The sequence below is a fragment of the Hyperolius riggenbachi genome, chromosome 2 (assembly GCF_040937935.1).
Source record: "Hyperolius riggenbachi isolate aHypRig1 chromosome 2, aHypRig1.pri, whole genome shotgun sequence".
Classification (NCBI taxonomy): Eukaryota; Metazoa; Chordata; class Amphibia; order Anura; family Hyperoliidae; genus Hyperolius; species Hyperolius riggenbachi.
Genome location: NC_090647.1, coordinates 495,257,694 through 495,272,992, shown reverse-complemented (window position 1 = coordinate 495,272,992; position 15,299 = coordinate 495,257,694). Strand labels below are relative to the sequence as shown.

Here is a 15,299-nt window from a genome sequence, read left to right as displayed (position 1 = left end):
TCAGAGTAGCATAGCGAGCGATACAAACCCGCAGGGGCTCAGGGCTGGAAGAGTGGAGCTCTCGTCTTTGCCAATTAGCAAGCATAAGTTTGTGGCGTTCACTATGCTACTCTGATAAGGCGTGTTAACTTTGATAAGGCGTGTTATTTCTGATAAGGCATGCTATTTGTCTTAGTGAATCAAGCCCAATATATGTAGCGTTGTGTACCCTGAAAGATAGGATTGCACGGTTGATGTAAATTTGCATCGTAGCCTAGCGATGCAATGTAACCCTTTAGGTCTCTTTCACAGTGCGACGTTAAAGTCGCACGTTATAAAAAATTATAACGCAGACGAACGCACAGCAATACAAAGTTTGTGCGACTTTCACAATGCACACGTTGCGTTTTGTGTAACGTGTAGCAATATTTAGAAATTGCTGAATGCTGTGCATTTAGCAATGTATCTGCTGTGTTATGTGTGTTGCACATGCTCAGTAATGTTTTTTTTTTTTTTTTTAATATAACGCATGCGCCGTTTTCGTTCCATCAGTATGCGACGAAAACGGCTCATCAAGAGACACATAACGCAGTGCAAAATAACGTCCAATTTCATAACCTACATGCGCTGCGTTAGGGGAACATTGTGCGACTTTAACGTTGCATCAAACGCAACGTCCCACTGTGAAAGAGGCCTTACGGTGCAGCATATAGTCTACAGAGTTTATGCTTGCACTGTGCGTGTTGGAACGGTAACACACTGTATGCTGTGTGTTATTCGTTGGAAATCGTCCCACTGTACCGCAAAGTAGCACATGTAGTAGTCCCTGGATAACGAATGAGATAGGGACTGCAGGTTCATTCTTTACCTGAACCTGTCCATCAGTTGTAACACAGCCATCTCTGTCCACTGTACCTCCTCTGTGCTTCCATTGTCCCCCCCCTCACACACACACACACACCTCTATCCTGCTGTGCCTTCAGTGTACTGCTACAAAAATTTTATTTTACCACTTTAAAAAATATTTTTTCTTTGAATTTTGCAAATCAATTTTCTCAAAAACTACAAGATCTTTGTGGGGAAAAAAATGTTTTATATCTAACAGCAAAAGCTTTTATGAATTAGGCCCCATATGTGTCCTATGAAATATACAGAATCTGATTGATTCCCATTACTCCTAGGAAGAAAGAATTACAGTGGGCAGCACAGTGGCATAGTGGCTAACACTCTCGCTGTGCAGCGCTGGGTCTCTGTTTCAAATCCCAGCCAGGACACTATCTGCACTGAGTTTTTTATGTTCTCACTGTCTGTGTGGGCTTCCTCCGGGCACTCCAGTTTCCTTCCACACCCCCCAAAAATTCAGATACAGTAATGGGCTTCCCCCTAAATTGGACCTACACTACAATTCATATATAGACATATGACTATGGTAGGAATTAGATTGTGAGCCCCCTCTGAGGAACAGATAAGTGACAAGGCAATATACTCTGTACAGTGCTACAGACGATGTCGGCGCTATATAAATACTAAATAATAATTACAATAAATGCCCCCTTCAGTAAAATCTTTACATTAAAATGATCAGTTATTCCAGATATACAGAGTTTTGAAATAATATTTACATTTCTTCTGTAAAAGCTTGGCTTTGTTTTATATCATATATGTTATACGATCAGCCAATGTATACTTAAATATACATCATACATTATTATAACCCCTTTTATGTAAATTATAAGGCGTTTGATCCTCAGTGGCCCTTTAAGATAATTCCTCTCTGTGCTGTTTGTGAAATCTAAGGGCCCGTTTCCACTCTCGCGGAAACGGCCGCGAATCCGCAGAGTTTCCCCGCAGGCAAATCGCGCGGGGAAACTCTGCCATAGGGGACAACGGCGCCGCCGGCCGAATCGCTTGCAGTAGCGATTCGGCCGGAAACCCCCACAGAATTCGCGGCGGAGGCTGCGATTCCCATAGCCGTGCATGGCACGGCTGATGGGAATCGCCTGCGATCCCGCCCACCCGCTCAGTGCCGGCGTGCGTCTACGAGACGCACGCCGCACTAGTGGAAACGAGCCCTAATAGAGCAGTCTCTGCAGTCTCACCCCCTACCTGTTAATTATGGGATTAGCGCTGTCACTCTTTCACCCTGGAGGTGTTTCTGCCAGGCCTTTGAAGTTGCACTTGTAAAGAACCGGGTCTGAAACCTGTTCGATAAAGGCTGGTTAATATTCCACTTTTTTTTTTTTTTTTTTTTTACAGAGTTGGATAATACAGCGGCCCAGATATATTTACTTTATGGGGTGTTTTTGTAGGGACGGTTGGCGGCTTGTGGTGGGAAACAGCTGCTGAGAGCCGTTAAAAGTATGAACCAATGTCTTAGGAATGTAACAATCTGACCGATGCCTGAAGAATAGAAGTATGGATGGTTAATGAAGCTGAAAAAGTTTGTTTGTTATTGAAAAGTTGCGTACAGAATCACACGAGCATGGAAAAGTGCTTGTCTGCATGCATGTGTGTGTGTGTGTGTACAAGGATCATACAGAAATGATTGAGACTCACTTGAACTGGCCTTTACGGCCCATTCACACTGAATCAGTTGCTGTCAGTTATAACTGAACAGACAATTGATGTGCAGCCTAATGTCCATGATTCCCTATGGGTCAGTTCACATTATATGCATTTTAACTTAAAGTGGACCTGAACTCTTGCACAGGACAGAAGGAAAACATAGAGAAATGCACCCTGTATGTATTTAGAGAGTTTAGCCTGTCTAATTCCCCCTCATTTGTGTCTAATCACAAGTTGTAATTTGATCCTTCCCCGTGTCACATGACTGCTACGGCAGAGATGGCAGATAAGCTCATTTGAAAACACAGCCTGTTAATATGTCTGCTTCCATGAATCAGGAAGTACAAACAGTGCAGATTTATTTCAGGATTTATATCAGCTGTAACAAAGAAATGTTTTTCATTAAAGGTTGTTATGATGTTGCCTATCAGGTCCACTTTAAAGCTTTTCACAGTGCACTGCTATGAACCAACTGATTAGTTAAAACGCATGCATTTTTCAGTGTACATTAAAAAAAAAAAATGAGATACCTAACAAGTAGGAAGTCTCCGGATAATCCAGCCAGTGGACGGAAGCAGCTGTCAGGCAGTGAATTCACTGCCTTCAGCTGCTCCTGGAAAAGAGGACTAAGATGTCACCACCAGTGATACATTTCAGAATGTGAATCAGGAACGAAAGGAACAACTTTCAATGGGCAAACACTGACTAAATAATCTATAAGGCTTTGTACACATCTAAAATCGCAATCGCTGACGGCCGCGTTTTGAGATTTTGTGCGCGCTACGAATTTGTGTAAAGCCTTTTTTTAAAGCACTTTTGCAGAGTGATTTGTTTTTCACTTCTTGACACAAGTCAGGAAGTGAACTCTTTGACCCGGAAAATAATAAATTCAATGTATTCTTAAAAGCGCAAATGCCGCACAAATCGATTTTGTGAGCGTTTTGCGTTTTTCCTATACCTTACATGGTAGCACAATCACCCTAAAAATGGTCCAGGCACCGCTTTACTGAGCGGATCGCAAACTAACCACTCAGATGTCAACACTCTTATAGGGAATCATTGCACAAGCGCTTTTAGAGTGATTTTGAAAATCGCTGGCGCTTAAAAAAAACGCAAAACGCTCTAGGTGAGCTTTGTGAGCTAAATGAGCTTTGTAAAAAACAAGTAATTAATTATGTTATTTTCTCTATAGTTAACCTCTTAAGGACCACGGTATTAAACCCCCCTAGTGACCAGGCCATTTTTTATAAATTAGGCCACTGCAGCTTTAAGGGCTCCCTGCAGGGCCGTACAACTCAGCACACAAGTGGTTCCCCCCCTCCCCCTTTTCTGCCCACCAACAGAGCTCTCTGTTGGTGGGCTGTGATCGCTCCCCCAATGTTTTGTTTTTTTTTACAAATATTTTATTGTTTATTTTTATAATAAATTTCGCTTTCTTTATTATTTTATTAGCCCACCCTGCCTACCTCCCTCCGCCAGCCAATCAGCACGATCGGCTGTCATAGGCTTCAGCCTATGACAGCAGATCGCTTCCCTGCCGCCTGTTCCCAGTACAGTGCTGCTGTAGATTGCAGCGCTGTGCACAGTAAAAAGATGGCTGGGAGACTGATGGCAGAGCGGAGCCCCGTCATTCATGCAGAGATGCGCGCGCATCGGCGCACGCGATCTCCTGCAAAACCCCGCCCCAGGACTTTATGCCAAATGGCGTGGAGTAGTCCTGGAGCTGCCGCCGTGTTCATGCCGATTAAACTGCATTTGGCTCAGCATACAGTTTGCACAACATTTTTATGCTGGACAGAATTATTAGCATCTATTTTTTGGCAGTATTTGTCTCAGCTGGGAAAGCAGTGGGTGTGGCGTGTGTATGTTAGTAGGAGTGCTCCTATTCATGCTAGTTAGGCAGGTAAATAGCCGAGGTGAGCCGAATGAGGGCTCTCCCTGCTGCCTCTCAAGTCCCCAGTGGCGTTAAATACTATTCGCAACTCAAAGGGAGGAGTAATTTGGGACCCAGCGATCCCAAACAACCTCCTCGTGTTTTTGTGGGTTTGTGGCAGTGAGCATCTTGAGAATTGGTTACATTGGGGAATTGGTTTATAACCTCACACACTAATGAATTATTTTTCATGTATTCACCTGAGACAGGCAAACACGGCGCTGGAAATTCGGGCACACCAGGCGCCGCAATAGGCCGTATTGGGAACTCCGGCTATAGCGGCGCTCAGGCAGTAATTTGGGGCGTTGTCAAGAGACAGAGCCCAAATTACAGTACAACGAGAGTGATTCGCCCGTCTATAATAACTGGCAGCTACATTTCGTCTTACCCCACAATCCATGGAGGCTGGGAGGGGGAATAGTAATAAATGCCGTCAGGACTTTTTCAGGAACAGGGTGAGCCATTTTTCAACTTCACCCTGCACCCAAATTTCCTGGGGGCCTTAATTACATGGATACGTATTCACCCTGTTGGTGGCACATTTTATTAATAGTGTTGTAGTAAACTTTTTAACAATACTGCACACCCTTCTAGTGAAGCGGAGGAATGATTAAATAAGGTGGTGTTTGATTACTTTACTTATGTGCACCTTATAAATTTGTCACATGATCACACTGATCACACGCTTCTCCATAAGTTTTGCTATACACGATCACTTAGCAGTGCTACAGACCCAAGTTCTGATCCCAATTAGTACACTACTTGTATGAAGGTTGAATGTTTCCCCATATATGCATGATCTTCCTCTGGATGCTGCTCCGGTTTCCTCTTACATCCCCAGTAAGTCAATTGACTTATCTGAAATTAAAAAGGCACTGTAGCGACATATATTACAAGGCAGTAAATTACTTAAGATACCCACTTTTACATTCATTTTCCTGGTTTCAGCATCAGAAACAATTCCTATATCTATATATTGCTGTGCATTGTTATGTAAACCTGCCCTCCCAGTGATACTTAGGGTGCATACACACATCAGACCATAGTCTTTGGAAAATGAAAGATCACAGACCAATTTTACCCCCTAGTCTATGATATCTGCAGATCCTCGTTTAACAGACATTCATCTGCAGATCAGATCCACCAGGATGGATCTGCAGATGATTGTCTGATCTGCAGATGAATGTCTGTTAAACAAGGTGTGTATGATGATCTGCAGATCTCATAGACTATGAATGCATTTTGCAGGAACAGATCTTTTGCAGGAACAGATCTTTTGCAGATACTGATCTTTTGAATGTGTACAGCATCTGTGTGTGCAGCATCTTGCAAAGATTTCTGTCTGATGGGGAGTTCAGCTCCATAGAACAGACTGTGTAGGTATGGCTCTCATACTACATGGAAGGGGGTAACATTGGTCTGTGATCTTTCATTTTCCAAAGACTATGTTTTTTGTTTGCTTGTTTTTTTGCTTGTTTTTATTTTACTCTGGGTTGTGTTTGGGGACTCTGTGAGCTGCTCTGATTTACAATTACAAAAAAGTTGCTCTGAGGGACTGTTTAAAAAAAGTGATACAAAAAATCGTCATGATCTTGAATTTCTGCTGAAACTGGCAATTATACAGTACAATATATACACACGCCCAACAACTGATGTCGCCTGTCGGGGATTGGTACCCAATCCCCTTGGGTGACATTGCTGGACAGACGTGTGTTAGCTGTGTAGCTGATTGGCCTCAATTCTGGTAGGGTTTTAAAACCAATTACCTCATGAGGTAATGACATTTAGCAATTCTGGTAGGTTTTAGTCATGTTTTACCTCATGCGGTAAATTATGAAGTAATTTGTGAGGTAATTTGCATTAATTTTACTGAAAATAGCTATTCTCATGGAAATTAGGGGGCATGTTCGCACACAATTTATCGATCAGTTTATAAGACCTGCCTGTACCTGGAGGTAAAGTCAATTTATATGCCTTTTGCAGTTTTTAGTGGAATTCCTATTTCTGTTTTAGTGGAGTTCCTATTCAGACTGCGTAATAAAAAAGAATAGTAGAAATAAAACTCCAAATATTTCCTGGATTTTTTTTTTTTTTATAAGGGATGCCTATAAATATACGGTACTTTTCAGAGGTTGCTACATAATCAAATACACCTTTACCCCTCAAGAAAAAAAAATCTTCCAAGGACTATCCTAACTCATGGAAGACTATTATTTATTTACTGCATGCTTACCACTAAAATACCGCACGTTTTACCGCACTTTATGCATTTACCGCACGCTTTACTGCATGTTTTACTGCATGTTCGGAAATGTAGAAAAATCTTTCAGAATTGCTAAAAAAAGAGGAAAATATCGCATGAGGTATTTTACCTACAAAAAAATATATATTTACCTCACATAGCTACTAGAATTCAGGCCAATGTGTTTTGTTTCTATGACGGGGGGGGATGTAGGGTTGATGGAGCGGTGTGTGCATGAAGTCACGCATGAAGTCACGCGGAGGAGGCGCATGCACAAAGAAGTTGGCTGTTGCTTAGTCACGTATACACATGCCTATCAGTTGTGGCGGTCATTATATGCCGCCTCAGTCAACTTTAGACATGCGTGTATATGAGGCTTGGGATGGGCAACTAGGCTGATCGCCACTATAAAAAATTCAAGTGATCTGAAAAGTGTTGCTTATTCCACAGAAATGATCATGAATAGGTTATAAATAGGATCCTAAGTGATGGGAATTGTTCAGAGAGCTATTTTATTGCATAATATTTGTATGGTATTGTTTGTAACACTGACTGCAGTAAAAACTTAGCAGGTTGGGGAAGGGTTAGAAGCTCTAGATTTTGACATTGTCTTTGTTGTTTGAGTTGCCATTGCTGAGACTACCCTTTAAATCCAGTTTCATGACAGGTAATCACTGAAAATAGAAAGCAAGAGAAAATCCCACTGACAAGGACACAGACAACAATAAAGATTCTGTTGTTTTAAAGGAAACTTGAACATTTTATTATACATGTAATATAATTTATAATTATGTTTAATTCTGTATTGTCTCTTGTGACTGATACAGTTTTTCAGTGGCCCAGATGTTAAAATATAAAAACTACTTACCTTTTTGTATCTATCCCCTGCATTCAGAAGCTGTTCTCTGCCAGGAAAGAGTTTTATTGCTGACATTTCTTATCAGTGAGTATTATGCTATAGTCCAACTACATCCAGACTAGCGAGAAACTATTACTTTTATACCTGAATTGTTAACTCTTTCCGGCACGAAAAGAAGAAAAGGAACACAACCTAGTTATTTGTGAGCTTGGCACTGTACATGTCTATCTAATTCATGCCACATGTTACCTCGGGTACTTTAAAACCCTTTTCCCCAGTTGCACTTTTTAGCTTGCAGACTCCCTAATTGTTATTTATTATATAATTTATTTTACATATAGATTACCGGTAAATTAGACTATTTTTTAATTTTGTTTCAGTTGAACTTAATACTTATTGTTACACATTGATGTTTCCTATAGCCCCGCCCTCTGGAGGCCCTGGATGTCTTTTGGCGGGAGCAGAATACCAGGGGCTCAGCAGAGGCTGGTAAGTTGTTTTGGGAAGTTGGGAATTACTACTAGATAGGAGTTGAAGAGGCACTGTAGTGACTTATAGTAGAATGCAGTAAATTATTCATGATAACCACTTTTAGAGTTATTTTCCTGGTTTCCGGATCAGAAACACTTCCTATATCTATATTGATGCATATTGGTCTGTAGCCCTTCCCTCCCAAGTAAGGGCAATTTTACACTATATCAGCTCTCAGTTATAACTGAAAGGACTACAGTACTGATTTTCAAAGTAATATCCCTGTTTTCTAATGGTTCCGAAATCCAAAGGAGGAATCCACACACAGGCTTAATGGAACTCAAGTGAGCTTTATTGTCCCATCACACACACCTGCAATAATCTGACCGTAAGACCAACGATCGTTTCGGGGCCACAAAGGTCCCCTTTGTCAAGGCACGGGCAGATAAAAACACATAAGCAGTTTCTTCTACTGGGCATGTGTGGGCCAGACTCGCACATGCCCAGTACAAAGAAACTCTTGCTTGGATGGAAGCATGGCCACAAGAGCATATCCGACAAGCTCTCGTTGGATACAAAGTGTTGGAACGGTCGGCACAGGGAGTATCGGGAAAGCCTCTGTACAATCCAGAGGCTTCCCTCTACTGAGGTAAGTATCTATTCTTTAGTCTTTTTTCACTTCAGGTTCATATTAATATTTCTGGCCAGTTTTATGAAAGTGTAGCCTTCTGATTTCGGTATTGTTCAGACCTGACAGGTGAGTGTGTAGCTGCTAGCACTGTGGCCAGTGAAGGCTGCATTGTCCAGGTGAAAGTGTAGCACAAACCCTGTCTGTAGCCACCTGTAACTTCAGCAGGCATTACAGAGAAAGAAGATGTCCAGCTGATTAACAGATAATAGGATTTCCTTTTACACCCTGGAGTCTTTTAATTGAAGCAACCAGCTTTCAACTTTTGTAGTGAAAAAGCACAGAGCAAACCCCAGCTAAATATAGAATTACTCTAAGCCCTGTTATAATGGGAACATTACTGAATAGAACAAAGGCAGCAAGTGAGGGTCTCTTCAGCTGTCAGTCAGGATACTTGCCGGAGCATCAATGCGGCCTGTGAGCCAGGACTTCACATCAACTCTGAGGTAACAGTCACTAAAATCATTAAAGTGTACCTGAGGCGAACCTCGTGTACAAAAGTAAATAGTTAAAGAGTCTCTGTAATAAATAAAAAATCCTCTGGGGGATACTTACCTCAGGAGGGGGAAACCTAATGAGGCTTCCCTACCCTCCTATACCTTAGCAATTTATCGCTGGCTCCCCCGAAACCATAGCTGGCAAAGGAAGTCGGCTGTGGCGCAGGCTCAGTAGCGCCTGCAATATTTACCTTCCACTGTAGCGGCTCAATCCGCTCTACTGTGCAGGTGCAGTGGAGCGGACCCATTTAGGTTTGGCTATATCCGCTGGAGTCAGAGCAGAGAGCCGCTAATGCACCTAAGCTGGATCACGGCAGGTGAATATTTACCTTACCGATGTTCTGGGGCTTCCAGCGCTCAATTGCCAAGGCTTAGGAGGATGGTGGAAGCCTCATTAGGATTCAGAGGCTTCCATTTCCCGAGTTAAGTATCCCCCAAAGGTTTTTTTTTTAAGGTTTTCTTTAAGTAAAAAGAGGAAAACCTCTGGATCTTATGGAGGCTTCCCATGATGTCCTCCAGTCCCCCGTTGCCGAGCGCAGACCCTCTGAACAACAAGGGCTTGTCTGTAATCCCATCGGGTCCGTCTCCCTCTTCAAGCTCGCACGGGACTGTACTGCACTTGCGCGAGTACAGCTGCACCTGCGCAGTAAGCCAGAGCTCCATGCTACTGTGTTGACCCGCCCGTGCCAGCAGAGGAGCACGCCCCCGATGTGCAGGAGGGGTCCCAGGCAGCGCCAGAGGACTATGTGGAATGTCTCTGGAGGATCCAGAGCCTTCCCTCTCCTTAGGTAAGTATTTCGTTTTTGAAGTTATATAAGCTTTGGGATCTCTTTAAGTTCTCATACAATCTCATAGGGTACTTACCTTATGAGATTGTTTGAGACCAGTCCCAACTGTCCATTCACTTCATAGACAGTGTCCTGATGTATGCCTCTAATGCTGAGCATAGGGCTCGATTTTGCCGCTCGATTTTCCCGCTCAATCGATTTCCCGCTCGATTCCGCAGGCGATTTGCTTATCTTCTGCTTGTTTTTCTTATCTTTATGCATTATCCTCAAAGCAGAATCGAGCGGTGAAATGATTGGGCGGGAGATCGGACATTTCGGAAATTATCTATCGAGCCATCTAAATGGCTCAGAACCCATCATTAGTTATCAGCTATTGATCTTTGAATGCTCTTTTTCCCTTACTCATAATATGTGTTGAAGTACTACTATTAAAACACTGCATAACATTGAGTACCCAATTATTTTTAGTGTATAAAGAGACTCTGTAACATACATACATTGGGAGGGGGAAGCCTCTGGGTTTCAATGAGGCTTCCCCTTCCCCTGTAGCTGCAGGGAATCCAGCGCTGGCTCCCCCGAATGCTTCCCCAAACCTCCCTCAACAAGCTTGACAAGACTTGATATATTTACCACGCCAGGATCCAGTGCATGCACAATAGTGGCTCTTCGTTCGGACTAGGCAGAAATAGCCGAGCCCCATCGTTTCCGCTCTACTGCGTAGGGGCAAAAGGACTTGCGCCTGCGCAGTAGAGCAGATCGACCAGGTTTGGCTATTTTCGCCTTAACCCGCATAGTGCGTCTGCGCAGGATCGCGGTAGGTGAATATTTACCGGGGGTCCCATCGGCTGCTGGAGAGATACGCAAACAGCGCACTTCTCTTACGTTAGACTGGTTCCGACTGACGGAAGTGTGGGGACCCGGTTCCCGAAGCTCGGGGCAGCGGAGGACGGCGGCGTGGGAGCGATCGGATGGGGCTGGAGGAAGCCCCAGGTATCTATCAAATCTTTTTAAAATTTCAGCTCTGAAGTTTCTTCTTCAAGACAAGACAAGACAAATAACATTTATATTGCGCTTTTCTCCTTGCGGACTCAAAGCGCCAGAGCAGAGCAGCAGCCACTAGGGCGCGCTCTATTAGCAGTAGCAGTGTAAGGGAGACTTGCCAAAGGTCTCCTACTGAATTAGTGCTGGCTTACTGAACAGGCAGAGCCGAGATTCGAACCCCGGTCTCCTGTGTCAGAGGCAGAGCCCTTACCCATTACACCATCAGCCAACTTCAGGCATCATGTAGAATTGGATGTTGAACAACGTATGGTACAGTTCAGTTCTGATCCAGTTCTGTATCATGTCTGAGGAAGAAACTTAAAGTTTTGAAACCTTTGCAAAGAAATCTTGTACAGTTAGGCTTCAATCACACTGGAGCGCTTTACTAGTGATTTCAGCTTGTCTGTAAATCACTAGCACTTGAAAAAGCTCTATGCAAATCAATGGTAGTGTCCACACTGCAGAGATCCCCAGTGATTAGTAATTAGCTGAAATCTCAAACACAGTGCACGCAGCATTTTTGTAGCAATTGCATTTTGATGTTAAAGAATCACAAAATGAAATCACTCTAAAATCGCTTTCCTGTACAGTGAAAAATCACAGGAAAATCGCTTTGCAAAGCTCTAGTGATTTTTCTAGCGTTTTGCGATTTCCAGTGTGAATGCCCCATTACGCCCCCTAAGTCTTTGTTGTTATGTCTTCAGATTCTCCCCATCACTACCGGACCACAAGCATCTGGTTTTGTCCCCCATAAATGCTCAGTCTTCCGCATAATTACATGTTTAGTGGTTCTTCACTGCGAAATGATGGCACAATTGCAGTTCTGTAATCTGTTCCAGAAGCTGTGTGAGTGAGGGAGAAACCTACATACACATGCTAGATTTGCATTGAAACAATCAATTGTGATTGTTTTGGTTGAAAATCTAGCATGATTCCAGATGTCCCCAAGTGTTGTTGGACTCCCTATTAGTGAATTATCGTATTGGATCCCGATTGCCCAGTGCTATTGTAGCTTTGTGTAGTCCCCACAGCAGGGTGTCGCCCACTCCATAACAGAGCAGTATGTTTGTACAGCAATTGCTTCTAAACTGTCACCTGAAATAATAACAAAATAAATGGCTCAGATGACATAATTCATCTAGCATTTGTTCTTGGCTAATCTCTGCCTTAATTCTCTCTTTCCGTAGGGAGTCCCGGCAGACAGTGCTGTGCAGTGTAACATCCGGAGTAAAGGCGCTCATGGCTTTCAGCACCCAGTGCGGTAAGTTTATTTTATCATGTTTGGTGCAAGTCTTTATTTACTGAGGAACGGGCCTTGCGGTGGGGTCGTGGAGAAGAGTACCGCGTGCGACGCAGTGTGCCAGTGTGCAAGGGGTGTGAAAGGAAGTGCTTATGCAGATCTCCTTCTCTTCATGAGCAAATGCTTGCTTGCCCATGCTCAGTCAAAATGCACTTGTTCATGTTTGCTGTATGGATTGAAAAGCACTTGCCCAGTGTGTATGGCTCCATGCACGGCCACGCGTGCTGGGCAGGCAAAGTTACCAGAATAGGGAACAGAAGGGATCCTGCAGACAAGGAGCAGCAATAAAAGTTTTGCAAATACTGAAGGGGACAACAGTTTATTTCAATTGAAATCTCAAATTCGCTTCAGGTACCCTTTAATGCATGAATATAACGATAGCCCCTGCAACTCCTGCGATCCCATCCGGATGCAGATTAGCGAAGGGAGCGTTATAGTTACCTGCTTCCAGTGCCAAGGATCTCCATGCATCACAGCACACTCTCTCTCTCTGCTGCCCTTCGCTGAGCTCTCGATCATGTGACTCACATTGGTCATGTGATAGGGAGCCAGTGAATGGCAGCAGAGGGAGTGTGCTGTGATGCACGGAGGAGACCCACAGTACTGGAAATATTACACAAGTAATTTTACACTCGCTACTTGTTCCAGTGCTGCTGGTCTCCTCTATGCATCGCAGCACACTCTCTCTTCTGCCATTCACGGGCTCCCTATCACATGACCGATGCGAGTCATGTGATGGGGAGCTTGGTGAAGGGCAGCAGAGAGTGCTGCTGCTAGGGTGCACAGAGATCTGCACGGAAGCGGGTAACTATAACGCTCCCTGCACTACCCTGCATGGTAGGAAGGGGTGACGGGGATGTTTGTTTACTGGCTGCCTGCATGGTCCCTTAGGGGGGGGGGGGGGTGGCCATGGACCTAGGGTACCCCATGCAAACTTTTTTTTTGCAGGGGGCTCCATACATAGTAATTACACCCCTGCTTTAATGAGTCATTGTAATTCAGTTAATGCCATTATGTTCATGTTTTAGACTCTATATGCCCAAGTCAAAAACAGAAGAGTATCTGAATCACATGGGGAAGAAAGTCCTGGCCAGTTTCCCAGTGCAGGCCACCATCCACTTCTACAATGACGATACTGACTCAGAGGAGGAGGAAGAAGATGAATACAGCATGGACCTTCACAACTACAGTCACAATGCCGAGAGTTTTGCTGGGAGGGAGATGGGAGGAGCCACAGAAGGAAGTAAAGGACATTCATCATCTGTCACTGAACAGAGCAGCCAGTGACGAGACAGCAAAGCTGATTATATAGAAGAATTGATGATCAGTTGTGGTTGTATCTGTGATCCAGTGGCATGAATAATGAAGGGGAACATCAATCTCTCCACAATCGCCATATATAACCCCAGAACTGCTATAGCAGGAGTAGCTTCTGTTTTAAGAAGTTTATTTGCATCTTCGGACTCTGGGGAGATTCTCGGACTACAGCTGTTGAACAGGAAAGTGAAGCAGAGGTGGATCATTCACAAGGCAATGTAGGCAGTTGTCTAGGGCCTGGAGAGAGTCTAGAGGCCTAGTTAATGCTAACCCCAACCAAAATTGCCAGATGGTCAACGGTGGGCCCAAAGTTGGTACTTGCCTGGAGCCCCATTTCACCTTAATCCATCTCTGCTGTGAAAGGACTAGGGGACTGATTTACTGATGTCCTCCTGAGCTGATACTTACTGGAGAACATAAGCGATCCATTCCAAAGTACTTGTCCCAAAAGTATTAACAACCATTTTTCCTATTCAATGAGCTTGGTGTATTTGCCTTCTTAAAACAGATGGAAATCTGCAATAATTCAGCTATACTTGTAAGTGAACATTTGTGGTTACCCACAACGCACTACCACTGAATATGCAAATTATCCCTTTTCGCCCTTGAGCAAGCATCTAGAACCACTGGTGTATAGCAAGCCTATAGCTTTAAATTTTACACAACCAGATCAAACCCACATGTAGACAGCCTGTTTCAGACTTTTGGTCCTCATCAGTACATGGCAGGGATTGATAAGGCTGTATGAAATAGGGCTTGGACCAGTACAACAGAGTAACCAAGCAGCTCAGGGTGACCCAACCTACTAGGAATGTATAGAAGGATAAAAGGGACCAAAAAGCCCTCCTACTAAAAAAAGCAGGAAGGGTATTTACATATTATCCCATCTGGAATTGTTATCAGCTTTTTGTTAAAGTTCTGTTTGCTCTCCCAGGAAGATCTGAAAAGCTCTGGAAAGCTGAAAGTCCCGTCTTTCTGTTGCACCGGGTCCCAAGTCGGTATGATGCTCAGTTCCCAAGTTATGGGGTTTTGAAGGAGGGCTGTCTCTGAACTTGGCTGCTGAAAGTGCTATTACAGTAGTACAAGACGACCCTGACATGATGATAGACCCGGTAGGTCTTCTTCCTTCACAGCATAAATCTGTATCTTCAAAACTTATGTCAAGTGCCCTGGGTCTCTCATTACAGATGGAGCAGCGCAGCTATGCATTCTCGTCTCCTCTCTGTTTTACTGGCATGGGCAGGAGACTCCATTCCACTGTGCTCTCTGCGGCAAAGTGGAGGGGACACCCATCCCCCAAACCCCAATTACTTGAGAATGGAGCATCGCATTGACTCTGGAACAAGTGCAAAGGAAATATGGTACTTTCAGCTTTATAAAAATGGTTAGATCTGGGTAGGGGATCAAACAGAACTTCAACAAAAAGCTGCCAAACTTTCCAGATGGGATAATACGTAAGTACTGAGGGAAGTTTGCATCCGTCACCTGGGTTATATCCAGGGCCGGATTTAGGCCAAGGCCAACCTAGGCCATGGCCTAGGGCACCTCAGGAGGAAAGGCACCAAAGCAGCAGACTAAACTGGTGCAGCATTTGCGCGCTTGCAAATGCTGATCGCATC

General features: G+C 43.9%; 1 protein-coding gene across 7 annotated transcripts in view; it reads left to right on the top strand.

Moving 5' to 3' along the window:
* The window catches only part of RIPPLY3 (ripply transcriptional repressor 3), a 37,718-nt gene extending 23,561 nt beyond the window's left edge, over positions 1-14,157 (top strand). For 5 of the 7 annotated variants that reach the window (XM_068266053.1, XM_068266051.1, XM_068266050.1 and 2 more), the window contains 3 exons: positions 8,001-8,067; positions 12,251-12,324; positions 13,392-14,157. In XM_068266053.1, coding sequence (XP_068122154.1) covers positions 8,023-8,067; positions 12,251-12,324; positions 13,392-13,650 — 378 coding nt within the window. In that variant the 5' untranslated portion in view covers positions 8,001-8,022 and the 3' untranslated portion in view covers positions 13,651-14,157. Of the gene's footprint in view, positions 1-7,365; positions 7,492-7,614; positions 7,663-8,000; positions 8,068-12,250; positions 12,325-13,391 lie in introns of those variants that run through there. The other 2 variants (XM_068266052.1, XM_068266048.1) reach the window with 2 other exon arrangements.
* Positions 14,158-15,299: the final 1,142 nt, after the last annotated feature.